Source organism: Notechis scutatus, chromosome 4 (assembly GCF_049901735.1).
Source record: "Notechis scutatus isolate UNSWTSFEM ecotype Mainland chromosome 4, rNotScu1.2, whole genome shotgun sequence".
NCBI classification, from domain to species: domain Eukaryota; kingdom Metazoa; phylum Chordata; class Lepidosauria; order Squamata; family Elapidae; genus Notechis; species Notechis scutatus.
Window position 1 is genome coordinate 74,532,797 of NC_142012.1, and position 25,743 is coordinate 74,558,539.

The following is a 25,743-nucleotide window of genomic DNA, read 5'->3' on the forward strand; positions in this document are numbered from 1 at the left end:
TAAAGAAAAGACTGGATAACCATTTGTCTGAAATGATATAGGGTCTCCTGTTTGAGCAGTAGGTTGGACTCGATTAGAAGACCCCCCCTCCCCCCAAAAAAATTTCTTCCAGCTCCACCTGTATTTAAAAGACAAAGACCACTCTATTGAAGACAGCAAAGTCCACATTTTGGACAGAGAAGACAGCTGGTTTGAAACAGGGGTCAAAATTGAACAGGCGTCTCTCAACACAGGGCAAGGGATGCAACATCATCTATTTTCAGTCTATAACACAGTCCTTTCAATAGTTCCAAGAAGGCTCCACTCCTATTTGATGACCCTGAGGACACAAATAAACCTCTAGGTGGCCTCAACGACTCTCTAAAAAGGATGCAAATGACCACCTGTCTGCAAGGAGTACAAATCCTTCCATTCCCCACCATCCAGTCAAAGCTGAAGAAGCTTCTTGGATGAGAAATGAAATGTCTTCAAAGAAAAACCAGAATGTCCAGCTGCCTCTTGAAAAAAGCACCTTTGGGTCCCAGCTCTTTTCTGATTTGTGTAAGAAAACCCAGAAGCCTTTTTTCAGGGCAACCCAAGATGATTGACACAGAAAGTTTCTCTGCTTTAAATTGTATTTCTCTGCTGAGGGAAGAGGGTTATTGTGGATGGACCACATCTTGCTTATGACCGATGTTTCATTTCCACCTCAGAAAGAGTGGAAAGGCCAAAAACTGTTGGCTTGGCCAACAGACACAGGGGGGAAAATGTTCTCTTACTGTAGATGGGCACGTTGCATTGAAGGCATAGATACAAGGAGGCTGGGTCTTTCTCATGGTTGAAAATGAAGCCCAAGTCAGAGATCGTGAGAGGACAGCCCTCTCTTCAGATATGGGCCTATGTCAAACATGGAGGCATTCACATAAGCAGAGAACAAGAAACAGATGTGCATCAATATAAACCAAAAGTGATTTAACTTCTAGAATCACAGCCAGCAAAATCTTGGCAACTGGCTTGGCAGTTGGGTTGCCTACAATATAGACTTCCCGGAGCTAAAGCTTGCCTTATACACTTGATTATGATGTTTAAAGAGAAATAGGGTTCTAGAGGCTGTGACAGTTTCAAATCCGGAGAGACTCGGAATTATTAAACCTGTTTCTCCCCTATCTAACCACCATACAAGCCATCATTGATGGCTTCCAGGTGCTTTTCTTCCATTGTTTTCAGTGCTGAGATCATTCCCACTGCATCCGTTCATCCTTGTTTGGCAGCTCCTTCGATCTAGACTCAGCTTGGCAAATGCCGCACCCCAAGAGCTACTGTCTACAATTTCTCCCAGATATTAACAGAGCTAGCTAATTTTATTTATTGCTGCAGTTATTCCATATCCATTACCCTGGTTTGTTTCGGAAAAGCGGTGATAACTGCCGTGTAGCTCACTGTAGGACTTGGGCAGTCCCTCTTTCAGCTCAGCTTCTTCAAAAGGGCACCTCTAACTGGGATATAATTAGAGGAGACTTCCCAAAGAAAAAAAGAATACAAGTGCAATAAAACCAATAAGAACATCTGAACACAGAAAAGCAATTTGGTGCACAGAGTATGTTAGGGATATACACCCTAGCAGAACGTGCAACGGCAGTCTAGCAGACAGGCAGATATGTGAGACAAAACGTTGTAGTAGCTTACAATCAGTAAGACAGATACACTGTGCAAGTTAAATAGTTTTTATTCCAGCAAGAGTTATAGCATAGTCAAAACAGTCCATATATCATAACACTAAGTTCAGTCCATCCGGGGTTAATCAGTTTCCAAAGTCCAGTGTCGAAAAAGAGTTCATTAAACTTACAATCAATCAATCCAGTGATATATCTCTTTTGCAGTCAGAGATATGAAGAAAAATCAAACCCCTTTTCTTCTTTCAGCAAACACGCAGTTTATCACCATCAATCCTTCATTGTCAGCATTCCAGTAAAAGCCGAGCAAACAGTGAGCTCTCTTGCTCCCTCTTATGGTGATTTTACAACCGCACTCAAAAAGTTGGTTTACAGTTTAAAGTGATACATACACTTAAACTCACTAACATAGTTTATATATATTATTTTTATCCAAACTAAGTTAGGTAACCAATGTTATCCCTAACAGAGTAGCTTACAGAAAATAAAGCCACTGGAAAATACATAGAAAAACACAAACATTACCAAACCTCAAGAAAGTGCATAAGATGTTGAGACTCTGGAAAGAGTACAGAGAAGAGCAACAAGAATGATTAAGAGGCTGGAGGCTAAAACATTCAAGAAATGGTTACAGGAATTGGGTATGTCTAGTCTAGGCGGATTAGGGGGAGACAAGATAGTAATGTTCTAATATTTGAGAGGATCCCACAAAGACGAGGGGGTCAAATTATTTTCCAAAGCACCAAAATGCAAGATGAGAAACAATGGATGGAAACGAATCAAGGAGAGAAGCAATCTAAAAAATAAGGAGATATTTCCAGAGAGTGAGAGCAATCAACAAATAGAACAGTCCAGAAGTTGTGGTTAACCTGGGCAGTTTTTCTAACATAGTGAGGAAATCAATGAGAATCACATGAAATCAGCATGAACCTTCAGTAGGATTTTGATTATAAAGAAAATCTGGATGGAAGTATTTCTGTTTTGAAAGAGGTGAATGAGGGATACCTTGGGGATATCCCATCTTATCGTTTTCAAGCGCAGAACAAATATGCAAGCATTTTCTGAAAATACAAAACAAAATTCGTTTACTTCTCACGTGGACATGCACACCACCCTATGTTTCTTGGTCAGAGCAAATGTCTTAACCTAAAACAGATGTAGTTGCTGCTAAAAAACATACTGTAATTTCGATGGCATTCTAACAAACAAGTTGTTGAAAAACATCCACTACAAATCGTGATCTGGACCCAGATAAGTTCTAACATAATTAATGACACCAAGTAAATATTTTGAATTTACAATGAGCCCTGAAAGTATGTTAGCGCTTCAATCATTTAAAAAAGATTGTTGCTGTAAATTTTGCAGATTGTTTTGTTTTTTTAAAAAACCCCAAACAAGTAAACAAGCAAAATATGTGGTAAGCCATCCTTTGGAGCCACAGTGACTCCAATACAGATTCCTTCAGTTTACCCACAAAGCCAATAATCAAATGAAGCCAATTTGGAAAAAAAATTCCAACGTTTTGCTAAGTTCTTGACATGAAGGACCACCCATTTCAAGAGAGGTCTCCTTGTTTCCAGCAGATCAGAATAAACATGGAACAGAGTCATCCACTTTTGGCAAGTTAAGAATAAAACAATGCAATATGGCAGATGTGAGGGTTTGGAGGGAGGACAGAAAACACAAGTCAGCATTATCTACTTGAATGAAAAAGAGAATCTAAACAACTTTGACTCAATATGAATGTGTTTCCTTGGATGGAACAAACATCACTGGTTGATTATTTAAGATGGAAAAGAATTTACGGGATGGACTGAGACATGAATGTACTTGGATAAGAAGCAAGACATGCAGTCAAAAACTTCTCATGCTTTCAGTTACTTTCAGTGTAACTTTGGAGGAGTGTTCACATATTATCTCAGCCTGTTCCCCTTTCACTGTTCCTTTACTGATAGAGAAGGACTGAAGAGGGGCTAATTGCATTTACCCATTTTCCTCCCTGGAACCAGGAACAAAGCAAAGGGGTCCCAGCTTTGTGGAGTTCAGCCAAACCCATGTGCTGCTATGCTTCAGTCCTTCCACGTAAAGTAGAGGAAGCAAGGACCAAGGTCACCGTCTGGAAGTATGAGTAGAACCGAGGCTGGCTGCTGCATGTCATGGGTGCTTCATGCACACATATGATACATCTCCCCATCTCAAAGTAGCCATGATTGTTCCCCCAAATTCAGTATTCCGTTAGCCCTGAAGAATAATTGCAGTAATTGCCATGAACAGGTACAATGGTATCTTTTTCAGACCTTGAAATCTCTACTCCAGATTGTCTCCCTAAAGCAACTTCACAAGATCTCAGAAACAGAGATCTTTTTACACAGGAAACAGTTGTTTTGCACACAATGGCAGGGGAAACAGGAGAGCAGTGTTCCAATATTTGAGGGGCTGCCACAGAGAGGAGGGGATCAAGCTATTTTCTAAAGCACCTGAAGGCCAGACAAGAAATAATGGATGGAAACTGATCAAGGAGAGATTCAACTATGGTAATAAAGAGAAATTTTCTGACACTGAGAACAATGGAACAGAAGTTGCCTTCAGAAGTTGTGGAAGCTTCATCGCTGGAGGCTTTCAAGAAGAGACTGGACTGCCATCTGTCAGAAACAGTGTAGGGTCTCCTGCTTGGGCAGGGGGTTGGACTAGATGACCTACAAGGCCCCTTCCAACTCTGGTAATCTGTAATCTGTAATCCTGGTCAAAATGACTGAGAATGACTTAGTAAAGAGTTCGGTTTCTTGGTTTATAACACTAGGAATTAATTATTAGGACTGGTGATGTTACCTAGTTGGGCAATGAAATATCTGCAAACCCCCCCCCCCCCAACCTCTTCTATTAGTAGCCATTGTTTATCATGCAGTCTTCATGGTTTGCTCAAGTCCATCTTAAACACGAATGTTCTTTTATCACCGTATTCAAGGATTAGACTTTCAAAAATTAAACTCAGTAACATGTATGATAGAAGTTATGCAAGATTTTGGATGAGTTCATTTTTTTTCCCTCAGCCAAAAGATAAGTTCAAGATCTAAAAATAAAATGGTATTACAAAAAATACCTCCAAGAATTCTATAGAAAAACAATAACACACCAGCAAAAAACCAAAGTTGAATGCAAGACGCTACTGGGAAAGCTCAGATAGACTTTTGGAGCATGAGATGTTACAGGCAGTTAGCAAGCAGTGGAAGTGCTCAGTGTCAGGACTCCCGACCAATCCACCCCCGTTCAAATCATAAGTCTCTAGCCGCATCTCAGAGAGAAGAAAATTGATTTATCAGAAGTGGACATGTTGGTGCTGGCTGGATGCAGCCGATACTAAATTACATCATTCATTTCCCCCTTGACCCTGGTCTTTTTAGCTGCCACTCAGTTCTTCCCTGTGTTTATTTATGCATTCAGAAATATTACCGGGAAGAATTTAAAGGTAATTTCTTCCCATTACTGGAATCTGAAGGATGCATTTGTTCCTTTCAAATGACTGCAATGTTCCCTTTTCAGACACGCATGAGATTTAGGCACAAGTTGCCCTGATGCTGTTTTGTAGCCCCAAGTTACATGAGGATAGCTTCTTCCAAATCTTATTCCTAAACTTAAGGTCCACCCAAAAATTCTCTGGCAGTATTGTGTGAGGCTAGGAATCCAGGCAGACACAAAAGGTTCAAACAGGAAGGAAGGAAGGAAGGAAGGAAGGAAGGAAGGAAGGAAGGAAGGAAGGAAGGAAGGAAGGGAAAAGAGAGGGAGGAAAGGGAAATACATAAGTATAGTAGTTTCTTCTTCCCTTCATGCTTTTTTCCACACAAGCACGGGAGGATTCAGGGAGAAGGAATATTTGCATTCCTTATGCACTCATGTAACGTTCTGGCATCGAGTTCCATGAATGGAAAAAGCACATTTTGGGGGCTGCCCTGTTTGCAGATGTTGCTGCAGCAAATTCTCCCTTTACAGATTATGCTGCTCATCTGGGAAGGCAACCCCCTTTCCTCCCCCCCACCCGCCTTGCCTGCACTATTCAAATGGAAAGGAATGCTTTTAGAAATGCATCAGACCCAAACACTTTGGATCCTAAGGGACAAACATTCACAAACCCTCTTGACATCTTCCCAGTGACTGAAACAAAAAAGGTTTTCCATTCTCAAAGTGTGTTATCACAAAAACTGTTTGGCAATCGTGGGCTGTTCTCAACTGCACCCACTCCTTTAAAACACTTCTCCTCACAAAACGTCAACATAGGAGGCATCCCCTTGAATTGTTGTGGTCTTCACACTGTGATTGGACAGGACGAAGAATCCCCTGAGTTTGAAGAGCATCGCAGATGCTTTTAAAAAGAAACTTCTTGAAGAAGCACACTAAACTTGCCCCAAATCTATATTTGCAACACTGGAAGGATGAATGAAAACCCAAAACTAAAAATAAATCATCTGATTCTCACCCTATTTTGTTATTCCTTCTTCGACTATCTTACTTACTGTCCTGTTTTCTCTACTACAAAGAACTGGTTCTCCCTGCAAGTCTACCTTTTGGTTATGTGTAGGTACAACTGCAGGAAAATAGTACAGGCCAAGCTACACAGTTTCAGCGAATAGGCAGACCTAGAACGTAGGTTATAGCAGCGCTCCAGAAACCATGGGTAGAAAAGAACAATTGCAGGAACTGGGCATGGCTAGTCTAGTGAAGAGAAGGACCAGGGGAGACATGATAGCAGTCTTCCAATATTTGAGGGGCTGCCACAGAGAGGAAGAAGGGGTCAAGCTGTTTTCCAAAGCACCTGAAGGCCGGACAAGGAATCGCGGATGAAAAATGAACAAGGAGAGATTCAGTCTGGAAACAAGGAAAAATTTTCTGACAATGAGATCAAACAACCCATGGGACAGAAGTTGCCTTCGGAAGTTGTGGGAGCTTCATCACTGGAGGCTTTCAAGAAGACACTGGACTGTCATCTGTCAGAAATGGTGTAGGGTCACCTGCTTAGGTGGGGGGGTTGGACTAGATGACCTACAAGGTCCCTTCCAACTCTGATTATCTGTAAATAAAAGGAATAGGCCGTGCCTCCTCCTCTGCTTACAATGAGGCAGCTGCTTGCGATCATCCTTGGGATGGACCTGAGATCATTCCTCTGCTCCCTTCACCAGATAGCCATCCGACATGGCATTTGGCCAGCAGGCATAGAACTGAGCCAAAAGTTTTGAATTTTCCAACACAGGGTATTAGCCTTAATTCTTCTTCCTGTCGTCGTCCCCCCCCCCCCGTCCCCCGCCCGTTTCACAACTGATGTCACTGTATATTTAATCCTGGCAGTCCAATACAGAACATTTAGTTAGTGGGAAATTCCATAATAATTTTGGGCAACAGGAATGCCACATCGTATTTAGCAAAGGGGATGCAATTTCATTGTTAAAATAGTTTTCATATTCATCTAGACAAAACCAAGGTCATTCAGGAAGCTTGGGCTGGCAGGAAGGCTGTTTGTGAGGACTGCGGGGTGTGGCACAAAGGCAACACAATCAGATAATCAGTAGGAGTCCCTTTATTAGCATCAAACTTCACCCCCAAGGACCTGGTTATCTTCTGGTCTGGAGAAAAATTCTCCCAGGATCAGCCTTTGGCTGCAGAGAATCAAGTCCAAAACGTGGTCAACAAAAACTGTAACTATTAGTCCAATCAAGGCAAAATGAGGTAATTAGTCCAGCAGGGGAAGAGAAGGAATTCCAGACATGAAGGAACGGCTGTAATTCAACTTGGCTGGGAGGATGCCAGGAACACAGATAACTAAAGTCAACACAAGATAAACTCACGTTTGTTCCCAGCAGACATGGCACTCGGCTTGCATCTCTTTTAAACTCTCATCCCCAGGTGTGGCTAATTAAAGGAATCAGGGCCCTTTCCTCCCCCATAAGCCACACAACCCACGTTGCTCTCTTCTCCGTTCCTCCCTGCATGCCCTAGAAAGAAGAGGGGGTGGGCCTGGGTCTTCCTCTGAACTCCCTCTCCCTTGTTCTACCTCTTCCCTGCTCTGCCCAGCTGGACTTTGCCCTTCCCCGGTTTCTTCCACAGCCAACGGAGCCACACTCCTACTCCCTGTCAGCTGTTCATCTTCCTCCTCGGATTCAGACTCCGACAGGGGGAATGACACTGTTTTTCAGACATCCATGCTCTGAATGCATTTTCAAAACATGTGTAAAATTTCAAGAATCAGAACCACCTTCCTTTAGACATTCTAGACCAATTCCAAAGTTCCTGCCTCTGAAAGGCGCTAGATTGGGTTCAACCTTCCTTAAACAGAAGGTGTATATTCTGATTTATTCAAGTTTACAGCATGCATATAACACAGGAAACAACAGGTGTTCAAAGAAAAGTCTCTTTGGAAAGAAGAAAGGTTCCAGCATTAGTAGTAGCAGAAGACCTCTTGATGGCTCAGTTTGGTGTCTTTTTCTCACACAGCTGTATGTGTTACTTCAAATGCTCCATCAGAGTCTGTAAGATGACCCCCAAAAGAACTGAATTACCTCTTCCAACTTTCTTCTCTTTTCTCACCAAGACAAATTCCAATCACACTTGGCCAATAAATTCTATTTCTATTTCTTCTATTTCTATTCTCCCCATCAAGAAAGAGAAGATGCTATGTTTGATCTATGCAGGAATTCTGCTTGATGCAGACCAACTGATGACATACTTAGGCATACATTGGTTGACATGGAGACCTAGCAAGAAAACCTGCCAAGAGTCATACATGCATGTCCTGGTGAATGGCTAAAACCCCCAAATCTATACTTTATACCTTGGGAACCAAAACCTCAAGAAAATGCTTTAAAAAAAAAAAAGGTTTTGCTGGCAGCAGCTCACGGGACTCTCTATACAAAGCAAGTGATCTTGAATTCTCTCTCCATTCATAAGCCCTGATTGACTCCAGGCATACCAAGCCAGAGGACGGGGCTGCTTAGCAGGTAGCCATGGAAACCAAGGGACCCACTGCTAGCCTGCAGCAAAAGACGGGGGAGATAAGGCGGCAACTGCACAGTTTAGATTGTTTTCACAGCTGTGGTTTTTCTTCATTTCTGATCAAAGTAGTGAACAAACGTCTTTCCCTTTTAAGGGGCTCAAAAAAACATTCGGCTTGATCCCAGAAGAGGGTAAACATTTGTAAGCACAAATAAGGAGATCTTGGCAGAGTCAAGGGAAGGCAGAGGTTGCTTATGGGAGCTCAGGTGATCCTATGTCATTTCTGGGACAGTTGCTGGTGGGGGAGATCTGGACAGTGCTTTGAACAAAGCAAATTATAGCCTCCTTTGATCTGAGGTTGAGTCCTGGTGCTCTCATGGACAGGACAGGAGAGTCTTCCTGGAAGTTGGACACAAGAAGGTTGCCACCTTCTTCTGGGGAGTTTTTCCAGCTTCCCGATCTGGCCCACAATCCTTGAACTCTTGGGCAATTTCCCATCTAAGAACCAACCATTCATTACATAGAATGTAGAATCATAGGGTTGGAAGGGACCTTGGAGGCCTTTTAGTCCAACCCCCACGCATGCTATAGGTTCACCATCATGGCCCTACATCATCCCAACCAAATGGCCATCCAATCTCCTCTTGAAAACCTCCAGTGATGGAGCACCCACAACCCCTGAAGACAAGTTGCTCCATCGGCCGACTGTTCTCACAATCAGGAAACCTCTCCCTAAGTCTAGATTGGATCTCTCCTTTATCATCCATTATTTCTTGTCTTATCCCTAGATGCTTTGGGGAATAGGTTGACCCCTCCCTTCTTCCCCGTGACAGCCCCTCAAAGATTACTTCACTTGGCCTTTGTGGGATGTGTCCAACTGAAACATTGTCATCAAAAATCCTGAGTGAATGATAACATTATTATTTCATACCAGTGTCAGCGTTCCAACTAGCAACATCCAAACCAAGAAACTCCAAGACAAGCATTTCCTCAAAGTTCCATTTTATTAGAGTTGTCATGTTGGCACAGCTGGGAAAACCTGAATCTGAGAGTTCCAGGTTTTCCCTTCCCAAAAGAAAATCAAAGATCCATCCCCTGCACTCATCCGTCCATCACAATGGCCCAATCAAACCTTCGTCCCAACTAGAGACATCCCTCCAGTCACTCCCCTACAGGTGCAGGGCAACATGTCCTTGACTCTCTGAGAAAGAATGTTGTTGAGTCTAATCTTCTACTCTCTAAGAAATCCCCCCTCCCAAATTCCCAGGCGCTGAATGTGGCAGCCTTGCAGCTTCCAAGTAAAAAATGGCTTCGAAGTCTGACTACTAGCGCCGTTCATAAGTCTATCCTGAAAATATATGGGATGGCTGATGTTTACAGAGTACATCATTATTTCTCATTGCTGCTTGCACTTCTTGGTTTGCTACCTAAACACGAATGCGAAAAAGTACCAAAAGTTATTTGGTACTTCAATGTTTTTTAAAAAGTATTGAAGGATGGAGTCCTTGGTGTTCTCCCATCTTGGCTCTTTGCTTGTAGCTGTTTCCTTGCCCAACTAACTTCATCATTGTTGGTGAGTGTGGGGTTTGCTCACTCTTTACAAACAAAACGTTTCACTACCGGTATTGTTGGGGATGTGGTTTTCTCCTTGGTAGTTCCTAAATATATTTATGCACTATTCAAAAGAGACAATAACATAACTAAGAAGGAAACAAAAAGTCCAGAACACATCCTCTCCAGCAGCCAACACCCAGATAAGCAGGGGTTAACACCAGACAAACGAACAGGAAAAGGACTCCTGAATTCAACCCTGAGCAACATCTATTCTCTACCATTGGTATTGAACAACTTTGCTCATATTGGCTTCCTCCAGATTTGTTGACTAAAACTTCTAGAACACTGTTGGCTGTTCTCTTTTCCTTCTTCCTCAACAATGTGATCCTACTTTTTTTGAAGGATGCATCAAATTCCTTGGATGTCTGCATCACATGAATACTAAGTGTTTAAGATACATTCTCTGTTGAGTTCAAAAGAGCCTTAAAGATCAACCAATTCCCCCAGACTTTGGTGAGGATGACTGAAGCTCCCCTTGAGTAGTGTGAGTGTGTTCTTTTTCATTACTCTATGGTTTTATCATCTCCGCTACACCATTTACTTTTTTACTTTTGTCTGTTATGGTACCTTTATTCTTCTTTTTAATGTTATTTTTTTACCTGTGAGCCACCCAGACCTCCTGGGAGTCGGATGGTATATAAATAAATATTTACCATTATGCTGTTCCAAATTAGCTTATTAACCTGAACAGTGCTGCAGTTGTGTTTTTACAAATCAGCTAATAAATCAGGTTATGAAGATTCTCTATTTCTACATTCTCGAGTCAGAAATTACCCATTTAATGAAATTTTGGGTTTTCATGTGCATTTAACACAACACAGGAAACAATGCTGAGCATCAGTGCCAATAGACACGAACGGTGGAAATCCAGAGTCTAAGGAGACACAAATGAATAACTGCAGCTAAAGGCCGTTTGCCATGAAGAAACCCAAAAAACCTTATTTAATTCAAGGTTGCTTTGGATGGGGGAGAACATACTTAACATTTAGATTTTACCTAATCAAAATATTTTCTCTCCAAAACTAAAACTGTTAAGGAAATTAGAACAGAGGATTTCTTTTTTAAAAAATTCTCTGGAAATTTATCATCTTTTTTGTGTGTGTGTGTGGGGGATTATTACAAGGAAAGGAGGAGAACAAAGAGATGGAACAGCCCATAAGAAATGGACCTAGGGGTGACATGATAGCAGTGCTCCAATATTTGAGGGGTTGCCATAAAAAAGAGACGGTCCAGCCATGGTGGCACAGTGGTTAGGATGCAGTACTGCAGGCTAACTCACTGCTCCGTCCAGGAGTTCGATCCTGCCTGGCTCAAGGTTGACTCAGCCTTCCATCTTTCCGAGTTCGGTAGAGTGAGGACTCAGATTGTTGGGGGCAATAAACTGACTCTGTAAAATGCTTAGAGGTGGCTGCAAAGCCCTGTGAAGCAGTATATAAGTCTAAGTGGTAATGCTATTTTCCAAAGCACCTGAAGACAAGAAGCAATGGATGGAGACTAATCAAAGAGAGAACCCATCTAAAGCTAAGGGGAAACTTCCTGATAGTTAAGAACAGTTAATCAGTGGGACGCCTTGCCTCAACAAGGTGTGGATGCTCCGTCACTGAAGCATCTTTTAAGAAGAGACTGGACAGCCACTTGTCTGGAATGGTATAGGGTTTCTTGCGTGGGGAGGGGGTTGGCCTAGGACAGGGGTCGCCAACCTTTTGGACCTCAGGGACCACCAAACTCATAATTTTAAATTCTGGGGACCACTAATATGAATTTTGACTGGCGGTGGCTTTCTGACATTGGTGGAAGAGAGAGAGAGAGAGAGAGATCTCATCTAACCTCTCTCTCTCCCTCTCTCTCCCCCCCACTCAAAAACGCACAGAGGCAGGGGTAGGATTCAAATTTTTAAACAACCAATTAAGTGGGCATGGCTTAATTTGTGGGTGTGGAAATATTATACATATTTATATAAATAATGATTTTTTTTTATTAAAAAAGAGCAACTTTTACCCAAAACCAGGCACAGCAGGCAGGGAGAATTGAGTTGCTCACAGAATCACAGATTCACTTAGAGATCTGTGTTTCTGCCTTCGGCTACCTGAGTCTGCACTGCTTCAGTCCTAAGGAAGGTTTAAACAGAACCAAAGATCTAAAGATTAGCTAGAAAGCAAGAAATCCAACCATTTCCTGCTTTCTAGCTAATCTAAATCTCCTGGCACAGCAGAACAGCTGATGGTCAGAAAAAGGAAAAATAGCAACTTAGCAGGCAAGATTGCCAGTTAAGGAGTGAGTGGGCGGGGAGGATTCCCGCGGGCCATGTGGGCAGCACAGCCTTGTATTCCTGCGCAGTCTGGATTAATTGCTTTGGTGGGGTGCTCTAGGGGTGACATTTCTCTGTGGACCACCAAGAGTTTCTCATGGATAACCAGTGGGCCGTGGCCCACTGGTTGATGACCACTGGACTAGATGACCTCCAAGGTCCCTTCCAACTCTGTTATTCTGTCAAATCAGGGAGCTTTAAACTGCCTTTAAGTTTCCCACATGATGGTCTTTTAATGCTGAAACAAACTGAACCAAGAGCACAAACATCAGGAATGGAACTCATTTTCTTAGATATCTGAGTATCCAAGGACATGAAAAACAAATGCAGAGATAGGAGAGAAGAAAGAAACTTTTCTGAAGCCGGCCACTTGGTCTGGTATTAAAGAAATTGTTATGTGACAATATCTGACTAAGAGTGAAAATTGGACCGAGGAACAACAGCTGGAGATGACTTCTTTACCGACATGTAGTTTGGACTGCTGAACTTCTGCGTTCCATCCAAATGTGCTAATTCTTTCAAGTGGTTTTTATAATAATGTGACGCATTCTACGTCTTCGAGTTTCACATATATTCCAAAAATTACCACTGTACCGGGAACAATATCCTGATTTTCCACACTTTTACATGCGGGTCTGTGATCTCATGCCACTTTAATGGGAGAAGCCAGTAACTTTGAAAGCAAAGTCTTAAATCCATCTAGCCTATTTCCTTTAAAATTATTTCAAATTGTGTTCAATCTGCAATTTTTTTTTAAGATGGTATCATTTCACTGAACTGTAGAATAACAGAATAACAGAGTGGGAAGGGACCTTGGAGGTCTTCTAGTCCAACCCCCTGATCAGCAGGAAACTTAATAGCATTTAAGACAAATGGCCACCCAATCTCTTCTCGAAAACCTACAGTGTTGGGGCACCTACAACTTCTGCCAGGAACTCTCCTCTGCCAGGTTTTGCCATAACCGTGGCTGGAATGAGAGTTTGAAAGGGGGGGAAAGGACAGAAAGAGAAAAACAAAAAAAATCATTATTGACTTTGACCTTTTTACACCTCCCGTTTTTCTAATCTGGGCTATTTTTATTTTTGTTTTTTTACAGTGAGATTTTTTTGATCTTCAGCTACAGTAAGTTATTCCAATTTTTCTCCGTTTTTTTTCCTGCCTTTCCACTGATTTCCTTTTTATCGTTGTTGCTAGTTACTTTATTGATATTATTACTGCAATAATGGTTGTGACTGTGACTATGATGATGTGTTGCTCATGGTGGTGATTTAAATTGTTCCACTAGTTAATTGTTCTAACTGTCAAGACATTTCTCCTTAGTTCAAATTTTTCCTTGGTTCTCTCCTTAGCTAGATGCATCCATTGCTTCTTTTCCTGCCTTCTGGTGCTTTGAAAAATAGTCTTGACCCCCCCTCCATCTTTGTAGGAGCCCCTCAGATGTTGGAACACAGCTCTCATGCCTCCCCTAGTCCGTCTTTTCTCTAGACTGGCGATACCCAGTCCCTGCAACTGTTCTTCATGTGCTTTAGCCTCCCATCCTCCTAATCCTCTTTGTTGCTCTTCTCTGCACTCTTTCCAGAATCTCAACATCTTTTTTTATATTATGGCAACAAAAATTGGATGCAATATTCCAAGAGTGGGCTTCTTGAAACTAATCTTCTCGGTGGACAAAGCTTTTGACATTGAAAAATCAAGAATGATCTTCTGAAAAACCGCAGGATGCTGCCAAGCGCCCAAATTTTGATCACACAGCCATGCAGACACCGAGGTGGTTGTTAAGTCACTTTTTAAAGTGCCATCCTAACTTTGAACAGGTCGCAACCCTAACCTGTACAAGATGTTAAAATGCTGACATTTTAGTCACAACAACACAATACCGTGATTTTCAAAAGCATCATTTCTTCAGGCATTATCCAAAGGTGGTTTATTGTGTTGGTTGTTGATGCCAAAAGCAGGGAAGGGATAAAAAGCTTAAAATCAATGCAAGGGATAAAAACAGAAGGACCTACGTGTTGGGGTAACCACCCCCCTGGTGTAAAATCTTGGCAACAAGAAAATAAAGCAACCAATTGAGTTCAAGGAGATGTCTGCCTTTATTATCTCACAAAGAGCTGGATAAATGGATCTTGACAGACTAAAACACTGGGCCCTATCTAACAAAATGAAATTCAATGTAAAGAAAAGTAAAGTCCTACACTTAGGCAAGAAAAACCCTAAGGACGCATATAGACTAAGTGAAACCAGGCTCAATAGCAGTAACTGTGAAAGGGATGTTGGAGTCTTAGTGGACAACCAGCTAAATAGGAGCCAGCAGTGTGCAGCAGCAGCCAAAAAAGCCAATGCAATCCTAAGTTGTATTAACAGGGATACAATCGAGATCAAGTGAGGTACTAATACCATTCTGTAAAGCCTTAGTAAGACCACACCTAGAGTACTGCATCCAGTTTTGGTCACCACACTATAAAAAAGATGTTGAGACTCTAGAAAAAGTACAGAGAAGAGCAACCAGGATGATTAGGGGACTGGAGACTAAAACATATGAAGAACGGTTACAGGAACTGGGCTTGGCTAGTCTAATAAAGAGAAGGACCAGGGGAGACATGATAGCCGTCTTCCAATATTTGAGGGGCTGCCACAGGGAGGAGGAAGGGGTCAAGCTATTCTCTAAAGCACCTGAAGGCCAGACAAGGAACAATGGATGGAAACTGAACAAGGAGAGATTTAACCTGGAAATAAGGAGAAACTTTCTGACAGTGAGAACAATCAACCAATGGAACAGAAGTTGCCCTCGGAAGTTGTGGGAGCACCATCAGTTGAGACCTTCAAGAAGAGATTGGACTGCCATTTGTCAGAAATGGTATAAGGTCTCCCGCTTGGGCGGGGGGGTGGACTAGATGACCTACAAGGTCCCTTCCAACTCTGATTATCTATTAAAGCTCTTTTCAGTTTTTTTCCATCCAATATGCATAAATCCAAACACTGTTTAATGATGATCACATGAAAACACCTCATAAGTCAAAATCTTTACGATGATTCCTTTCTAATATTTTGTACGCTTCAGTTAACCATGCGCTTATGGTATGGAAAATCCGCACCAATAATTTCAAAACCAAATTGAGCCTTTACATTCCAAGCGTAAAATGTTTGCAAGTAGCTCTTTCTCACCAAAAATGAATCAAAGTAACAGCAGAACGAGCTTTTCTTTTAACACAGCCCTATGTGGGACTGTTCCAAATCCTACTGCCAACACAGCAGACAATTCCAGCCCTTAGAGATGCCAATATCCAGATCATTTCACGTGGAGCTGGCCTTTCATCCTGTATCTCCTTCAAAGGACCATCTTGCTGATGTTTGAAGAACATGTTGAAGAAAATGGACTTAATAAAGCCTCCTGACTTAGGACACACACACACACACACACACACACACACACAGAGTTCTGCTGACGTGGTAGATCTTTTTTTTTTTAAAAAAAAAATTCCATCTGTTCTGCATTGATTTTTATCATAATGTCTTTCACACTTGTTTTAGTGCTCCAATTCTACGTTCAGCTAATCTGAATTTCTGGTACATTGAACGTTTGATAGAAATAATTATGTCTAAAAAACTTGAAACATATTCATTTATGGATTCCTTCTGTTCAATCGTGTCTGCCTGGACAGAGTGCCTTGCAGTTTTCTGGGCAAGGTTTTTCACAAGTGTTTTGCCATTGCCCACTCCCTTCATCTAAGTACCGATATCGATCCAACTATTTGATTTTTAATCTCGCGTCACTTTTGCATTATTTAAAAAGCAAGCAACTCTTGTGGGGAGCGTTTTGATTATTTAAAATTCCTGCCCAAGTTCACCTTGCCCACATTTTTTTAAAAAAGAACTCCACACTTGTTTATTTCCAATATTGATACTTTAGTCAGATTTAAAGTAAAAAAAGAAAGCAGCTGTTTTTATTCAAGCCCAAGCCCCAAAGAAAAATCAATTGCTTGACACAACGTGACAGGGGAAACCTTTCCCTTTTAGACAAACAAACATTTAACCAGTGATGGGATTCAAAAATTATGTGGGCCATGGCTTGGTGGGTGTGACTTGGTGGGCATGGCAGGGGAAGGATATTCTAAAATCTCCATTCCCAATCCACTCCTGGGGGAAGGATACTGCAAAATCTCCATTCCCTCCCCACCCCACTAACCTGCTTTCTAGCTCTGTTCTCCTGTGCAGGGCAACCAAAGAAGACCCAGCCGATCAGCTGGGACTCAATGGGAGGCAGAGAAGAGATGGGGGTGGGGCCAGTCAGAGGTGGGATTTACCGGTTCTCCGAACTACTCAAAATTTTCCACTACTGGTTCTCCAGAACTGGTCAGAACCTGCTGAATACCCCCTCTGATTTAGCTTTAGGGAGAGAAAAAAGTCTCTAAGAGAGAACATGGTCTCTTCTGCAAGTGTAATGCAGCTCAAGAGATTGCAAACCAAAGGGATAATCTTCATTTTTCAATATTCAGAACCACCTATGACACCTGTACCACCCTGCTGCTAAATAACTAGAAACCCAGATGTGGAGTTCCTCCCCTGACCCTGCCCTTGGAAACATGGTCTGAACACAGCTGGAAGTGTATTCCTCATGTAACTCTGATTCAGGAAGAAGCTGTTTCAATGGACCTCAAAGCCAACTTGCTCCTTCTCCAGGAAGCTTGGTGTCCTCCATCGACTGAACGCCGAAGGTGACATGAGGACATTTTGTTTTTTGACATCTAACTAAGAATCAGTACATACTGATAATATTAACAGCTTTTCAGTATACATTGTAGTTCTCAACTTAAGACTGCAACTCAGCCCAAAACATCTGTTGCTAAGTGAGACACAGGGATGCTACAATGGTGTTCTGACCCAGGCTTCACAAAATCACAAAGCAGACTCCTCTTCCCAACAAAACCACTTTTTATTTGACTAATGTGAATTCCTATCATTCACATTCAGCAAAGTCCCAGCAAACACTCTTTCAAGGGTGAATTGCAACCACAGACCTTATCAGGCTTGGAGAGTTGCCAGGCCGATAGCTTCCAAGTGCAACGCTGTCCAAGGAAATACTCAGCAGGGAGTCTCTGAGAGTCACGAACAAATCTTCACACTAAGTAAATGAACTAACTGTCTCCTGCAAACACCTCTCCCCTTTCACTCCTCTTTATTCCCTATGGGAGGGGACCATTCACCGTCCACCTGTGCCTTTACTCCCAAGTTGATCCTTGTTCCTTAACTGTTCCCTTCTCTTGACAGCTCTGTGCATGCACACATCGAGAACAGGCTCCAGCTGTTCTTCTGCCCCACTGATCTCCGACCCTGAAGGCAGCTGATAACTGTCGGACAGCCCTGGCCCCATCTCTGCCTCCAACGCAGAGCACTGCCTTCCCCAGATTTCCAGGACTGACCCATGTTCCTCCCCCACCTCCTCACTGTCTGAGTCTGCTGCCAGCTCCGCTGGCCGCTGGCAGGCCACAACAAATGGTTGTAAGTGTGACAAATGGTCATAAGTCATTTTTTTCACTGCCATTATAACTTTGAATGATCACTAAACAAATTTGTAAGCTGAGGACTACCCATATTTAGAGATCAATTTACTCCCTCGGGGATGGAAACACTGAGCCATTTTTATGAATTGATGCACAACCGCAGTACACATTTTCCCATATACCCACAATCCATGAAGAAACAGTATCTGAGTTTGCACAAAGCCTCTGAGATTGAAGTTTACATCTTGAAACAGGTGAAGGTACATGAATATAGCATAAGTTTTCAAGAGTTACTATCAGATCAATTTGGAGCCCAAGATTCAGCTGCATTCATGAGGGTTTCTTCAAATCACAACAAAAAAAGCAACGCTTACCTTTCTTGGATTTTGCACCAATCTTCAGTTTAGAGGGCCAAGCAATCTGGGTGTTCGTTTCCTCCATAATCTGTCAAAGGACAAGAAACGTTGGCTTAAATTTAAAACACATCTGCTGTTTTCTATCAGACAAGAAAAAAGGAGAATTTGTACCAATTCTGAACTGCTGCAAAGTTGCATTAAAATACCAAGAAATAGGTTTCAGAAGACAAGTCTGATTTAACTCCAGTGGGAATGAACCTGATGGATTCTAGCATTTTAAATGAAACACAATATCAATACATTTAAAAACTTAGCTTTTAGCTGACTGTTCCCTATTAGCCTTCCATACTTTCCTGAATTTGCATGCCCTATTTTTTTTGCCAGCATTTTCTTAAAGTTACTCAAAATTAATCAGTAACTGGGCAGGCTTATTTTGCCCCTGGAGAATGGTTGTCTTCTCTTCTTAAAAGCCTCCAGTGATGAAGCGCCCATAACTTCTGAAGGCAAGACCTTCCACTGGATAATTCTTCTCGCTGTCAGGAAATGTCTCCTTAGTTCTAGATGCTTCTCTCCTTGATTAGTTTCCATCCAGTGTTTCTTGTCCTGCCTTTGGGCACTTTGGAGAATAGATGTCCCTTCTTCCTTATGGCAGCCTCTCAAATATTGGGACAAGGCCCTGATCTTGATAGGTGGGCAGATGAACAACTGACAAATACAACCCAACAAGGTTTTTGTCTTCATGCAGTTGGTCACTAAATTAAGGACTATCTGTACCCTCCCTGCTCCCACTGTCACCATAAGATTAAAACATGAAAAGCATAGAGAATCCCAAACCTCAAGAATATTCAAATTACTAATCTGAATACTTCAACGTAAGAAATGCAGCATAGAATGATTCTTTAAGCATGTCTCGTTGAATCTCTGCATGAATCGCTATCCTGGATCTACCTCCTTTCTAGTTAATCACTGCATTATACTTTAGCACAGGGGTCTCCAATCTTGGTCATTTTAAGTCTGGCGGACTTCAACTCCCAGAATTCTCCCAGAATTTCCCCAGCTTTGTGCTGTGGCTCACCGGCAGCCGGCGCGGACGGCAAGGTATCGGACAGTGAGGATGAAAGGGAGGGAGTCTGGTGAGGATTGGACGAGGGTCTTGCATCTGATGCAGGGATGGAGCCAGGACCATCTGGGAGTGGGGTGCTGCCTTCAGAGCCTTTGGAATCTGGCAGCAGAGAGGCAGAGGACTCCGGGGAGCCTGTTTCCAGTGCGCATGTGCACAGAGCTTCTAGAAGGCGAGAGCAGCTGAAGCAGAAGGGGTGATTCGGGAGTAAGGCTAGAAGGTGATTGCCCCTCCCATTAGGGATAAAAGTCAGCCCTCGGTGACGTGCTCTTTGCAGGAAGCAAAGAAGTTCATTAGATTCTGATTCCTAGAACTTCTAAGTAATGGGACTTCTGTTTCTTGGCAGCCTTCTACAACCCTGAAAGGCATGAGCTTATCTTAGAGAATTGTGTCTAATGAGTTTTGGCTGGGAATGCATGAAATTCCCAACGTTGCATTAAAATAGATTTGATTTTACACACAAGTTTGTGTTTCCTTAATTTGGACGAGGCCTGGATCAGAATGCTTTGCTGGCTGGGGAATTCTGGGAGTTGAAGTTCACCAGGCTTAAAGTGGCCAAGGTTGGAGACCCTTGCTTTAGCATTCTGCATTCATAACACCCTATGTTTACTTTCTTGTAAAACACCTCTGAAACAGTAAACAACGTGAGTGCATCCACTCCTATTTTAGGTAAGAAAATAATCCTCCATTCTCTGAACTGAAGTCAGAATGCACAATCTAGTTTCAAATACTGCTGTTTCAAGAAATCCTGGCTATAATTACGATGAAAGAAACGGTATCCTTTGCCGATGTCTTACAGGAAAAATCTGAAAGACAAATACACACACCAAAATATATTTATACTTCTTTCTATTGCCTGTATCAATAAAGTTCCTGAAAGCCGCTATTTCCAGAGGATGGTGCCATGTGGAAAAAGTGAGAAATGTCAGCCAGGGCTCAATGCTCTTTGCTTTGAATGGGTTTCAGCAGCCACAAGGTAATAAATTGCAGCTGAGAGGCAACTTCCAAACAAGGCAGTTCTATCATGACATACATCTATTCCTAAAGAGCCCCAAACACAGATGTGAAATAAGAACTGTAGCAATATGAAGTCTGAATGCTAAATCAGTTGGACCGACCTATTTGTTGGGGAGGGGGGGGAAAGTTATGGCAAACCTAGGCAAAGTATTAAAAAGCAGAAGTCAGGATTCCAGCAGTTACCCCCATTTAAATCATGAGTCTCGAGCTATACTTCCAAAACTTCAGAAGGATTTATTGGGAGGTAACATGTTGGCACTGCCTGGGTGTAGCCAACTCTGAGACACATCATTCATTGTCACCCTTGACACTGGTTTTCCCTCCACCCCCTGGGTGTATCATAATTCATATTCTCCAATGGGACACCTCCATAGCCAAGAGCCATCAAATCATGCTCTCCAGTTAGAATTTTGCGGGGCAGAAACTTCGGTCACCTAGTTACTATCTTTGAAAACATTTGTGGAATGCACCTTTGGTTTTGTAAGCTGTTGCACTGCTCCCCTCTCCCTTTCTGCTGGCAACTCTAAAAAGACCATAGAAATATTCTATGAGTTGACAGCAGAGACAATGGCCCGTACAGTCAAAGTTATGGTTTTCCCAATAGATAATAGATAACAGATAATCAGAGTTGGAAAAGACCTTGTAGGTCATCTAGTCCAACTCCCTGGCCAAGTGGGAGACCCTATACCATTTTTGACAAATGGCAATCCAATCTCTTCTTGAAAGCTCTTCCAATGGTGAAGCTCTCACAGCTACTGAAGGTAACTTCTGTTCCATTTGTTGATTGTTCTCACTGTCAGATAATTTCTCCGTATTTCCAGTTTAAATCTTTCCTTGTTCAGTTTCCATCCATTATTCCTTTTCTGGCCTACAGGTGCTTTGGAAAACAGCTTGACCCCCTTCCTCTTTGTGGCAACCCCTCAAATATTAGAAGACTGCTATCATGTCACCCCTGGTCCTTCTCTTCACTAGACTAGCCAGTTCCTGAAACCAATAGTAATGTATGGCTGTGAGAGTTGGGCCATAAGGAAGGCTGAGCATCGAAGAATTGATGCTTTCACATTGTGTTATCCAATCAGTCAATCCTAAAGGAAATAAAACTTGGCTATCCCTTGGAAGGACAGAGACTGAAGCAGAAGCTCAAATTCTTTGGCCACCAAATGAGAAGAGAGGTCTCCTTGGAGAAGACCCTGATGTTGGGCAAGACTGAAGATACAAGGAGAAGGGATGGCAGAGGATGAGATGGTTAGACAGTGTCATCGACGTGATGAACATGAATTTGGGAAAACTCCGGGAGACAGCAGAGAACAGGGGATCTAGCATCCTGTGGTCCATGGGGTCATGAAGAGTCAAACACAACTTAGCAACTGAACAACAGCTATCTATGTATCTTCAGAAGATGGAACTATTATGTGTCTCCCAAATTCCATATTTGGGACTGTCTCAAAAGGAACAATCATCTCTGCTTGACAGAACTGTGAACGAGCAAGTTTGGAAATTTGAACCCCTTTGCAAAATCAAAAAAAGAATCTTGAATATTAGAAAAGTGGTCCAGGTGTAGGTAGGGTCAAGGTAGAAGCTTGAGGCTACTTATGGTTAAAAGTCAAAAGTAGACCAGTGTTGATGCATTCCTTCTCGACAGGATTGGAATGGACAACGTGGTGGTATCCTGATCCCCCAAAAGAGTATCACATTCACAATTTTATGCAGACTAAATCTGGCACAAGAACAGGTTTAGTACGTGAACACAAGATTAACCTTTAAGTTAACTATGGAAAGGCTAATGAACAGAACTTAGGAACCGCTTGCTTGCTTCCCAGAGAGCGATCTAGAAAAATCATTATCCTAAGCAGCTTAGTAGTGGGTGTGTATCGCATTACTCAGCATGTTCTGTAAGACTTACTCTGGCACCCCTGCAGTGTTGAAAAGCTAGTGATTCAGGCTAGTGTGAATGGGTTCCAAGCAGCACGCTTCTGCTATTCTAACCCACTCAGTTTCCAAATGAGAAAAGGAAACAATCAAGATTTTTGTCCCATGTATTGTTTGGGAACTCCTCCCCAAATTTTAACAAATGCGTATATAGTAATCCCCCAGGATATACACAGTTCTATCCTTGGTTTTTCTGATGTTCTTGCTGGAGTTACAGATTACCTCCAGAAACTGGGAGCTTTTCAGGACACAACCAGGAATTATGATGGGTTCTACAGATGGAGGGGAGGGAATCTCATTTTAAAGAGAGAGAGAAGTGGAAAAAAGAATACCAAAGGCGAGACTTTGGATAGAAAAATCTTTGCTATTTTCATACTTGATAGATAGATGGCAGGTAGAAATGATAACAGCAGGTTGGTAAATGGATGGAACACAGGCAAGGCAGCCAAGTTGTCTCTTGACCAACACTCAGCACTGAGATCTGCTGATGCTATCAAGAGCTGTCTCAGCAGGCGGTAACTCTCCGTGTCTGGATTTAGAAGCTAAGTGGCATGGCCAGTTCTTAGATGGGAAGCCAGGGAAACAGACTAGACTACAAATCCCCCAAAAATATTACTGGAAGAAGGCAATGGCATGCTAGTTATCGGCCACTGCCAAGAAAAGTACAAGGGTTCAAAAACTCACTAGGAGTCAAGAGCAAATTACAGATACAGGCACAAATTAACAGAATTGGAAGGGACCTTGTACATCATCTAGTCCAGCCCCTCCCCGCCCAAGCAGGAGGCCCTACACCATTTCTGACCGATGGCAGTCCAGTCTCTTCTTGAAAAAATGTCCAGTGATGAAGCTCCCATAACTTCTGAAGGCAACTTCTGTTCCATGGGTTGATGGTTCTCACTGTCAGAAAGTTTCTCCTTATTTCCACGTTGAATCTCTCCTTCCCCAGTTTTCATCCATTATTCTTTGTCTGGCCTTCAGGTGTTTTGGAATATAGCTTGACCCCCTCCCTCTCTGTGGCAGCCCCTCAAATTGGCAGGGATTTTACCCATCCCATCTTCCCACAAGCTGACAGTCTCTCTCAGACACACACAACCTTTTTGTTAGAAATCTGCAAGTTAATGTTACTGCATCTTTCAAAAAAAAAAAAACTACAATGGTATCATGTTTTAGGATAAGCTATGATTAAACGGTTAGAGAACCATCTCTCCATGGCATTTTTTTTTTAAAAAAAGGAAAGCCAGTGATTAGGAAATCGTTACTTCATCTGAAAATGTTCCACTGATTAAATTGTATCAGATGCTTTGTGAGTTTATTCTATCAAGTAATGTCGATAGCAGACTATGAAAACTTAGGAAAAAAGGAAATTAGTCGCTTATATAAGATTGAAAAACAGAAAAGAGACAGCAACAATTCAATATAATAACAATAAGAGAATGCAAGCCATTAAGGCACAAATCCATTACTGATGGGATCATCCAGCACCCTGGTCCAATGTCCAGGGAAGAACACAGTTTTCGAGATGATCCCATTTCAGGAGGTCTGGTGTTCCATAACACAAATGCCACAACAAAGAAAGCACAATGCCTGGGTCCCACCGGATGACACTAGAGGGAATCTCCTTCTTGTTAGAACTTGTGGGATAGGTTGAAATGATCAGAGACAGACAAAATTGTCCAGCCCTAATCTAGGCCAGGAAGGGTTTTTTAAAGTACTAATTTAAGTACTAATTCAGTACCTTGAATTAGTACTGGAAACCTATTAGGAGGTAGTAAGACTCACAAAAAATTGTGCTACTTGGGTGTACCATGGGGCATCCATACCTTTTAATGAAAAGAAGGGCTAGGGGGAGATATCATAGTAGTGTTCCAATATTTGAAGGGCTGCCACAAAGAAGAGGGGGTCAAGATATTCTCCAAGTCACTTGAAGGTGGAACCAGAAGCAATGGATGGAGACTAATCAAGGAGAGAAGCAACCTAGAACTCAGGAGAAATTTCCTGACAGTTAGAACTATTAATCAGTGGGACGGTTTCCCTTCAGAAGTTGTGGGAGCACCATCACTTGAGACTTTCAAGAAGAGACTGGACTCCCATCTGTCAGAAATGGTATAGGGTCTCCTGCTTGGGCAGGGGGTTGGACTAGATGACCTACAAGGTACCCTCCAACCCTGATTATCTGTTATCTGAAACGTTTGCATCTTCTGAAAGATCTTCAAGCGGAGCCCCAGGTAGAGCTCATTGTGACAATCCAAAGAGAAGGTGATCAAGGCACAATCTAGAAATGAGTGTGATTGTTGCACAAAATGGATTTGTGTAAAGGCCTTCCCGGTCACATCTGCCACCTGCTCTTCAAGCAAGAGTTTACTCTGCATCCAGATTGAGTTGAAGAATTAAACTGCTGACAAGGGGTTTGTTTTCCCTAATTAACTGACAATTCAAATTTAATCACACTTTCCAATAAGATCTTGGCTGATTCACCCAACCCTCCTTAGCAACATCTGCAAATGTATGAAATTTCTCAGCTTCTTGTCTTCCAAACAAGATGTAGCCATTTTAGTTTCTTATTGCACAATATTCCCAAACTCCCTCCCACTCACCATTTCGACACTCGACTTCCAGCCAAGCATGTGATCCTTGTGAGAAAAATTACCACTTTAGAAAAATGGTTGAGTTAAGTTAGGGTGACAGTTGCTCAAAGCCACAGTATCATCATTCCGACTATTGCATTCCAGTTCAGAACCGAGTGGGTTTGGGAGGGGTTTTTTTCCCCTTTATCCCAGAAATCACGCCTTTTTATTTTACACAAGAAAACGTTTTAAGAGATTGAAGAAAACAACAGAAAGAAAGAAAGGAGTAAGTTGTGAGCAGTTACTCCAAAGAGCTTTTCTGAAAGTTTCTCTTTCAGCCACAATACTTTACAGGCTACCAAAAAATGCAAACTTCTGCAAATTTAACAATTCACACAGAGATGACAAATGCCTCAGCCTAACTGTGTCAACCAACCACAAGTCCTGCATCTCTGCAATTATTTTTCCTTCCATCCTTAAATAGCAGGGCATAGAAGGAACACAAAAAGCAAGAACCTTTGTCTCTGAACACTAAATGTCTTCAATTCAAGCAGAAGCCAATTATTTTAGGGATTTTTTCCCCCAAAAACCTTCTACCAAGCCCCCTCCCAACCCTTAATTCAGAAGCATCCACAAAAGAAAGTCAGACCAACCTAAACCACAAGGACCACATTCCTATATATTAGGAACCCAGCTAACCATAA

At 42.2% G+C, this 25,743-nt stretch overlaps 1 protein-coding gene across 1 annotated transcript in view; it reads right to left on the bottom strand.

The window, feature by feature from the left end:
* The window catches only part of BICC1 (BicC family RNA binding protein 1), a 127,924-nt gene that overhangs the window by 58,997 nt on the left and 43,184 nt on the right, over positions 1-25,743 (bottom strand). The window contains 1 exon segment of the mRNA XM_026674223.2: positions 18,428-18,497. Coding sequence (XP_026530008.2) covers positions 18,428-18,497 — 70 coding nt within the window.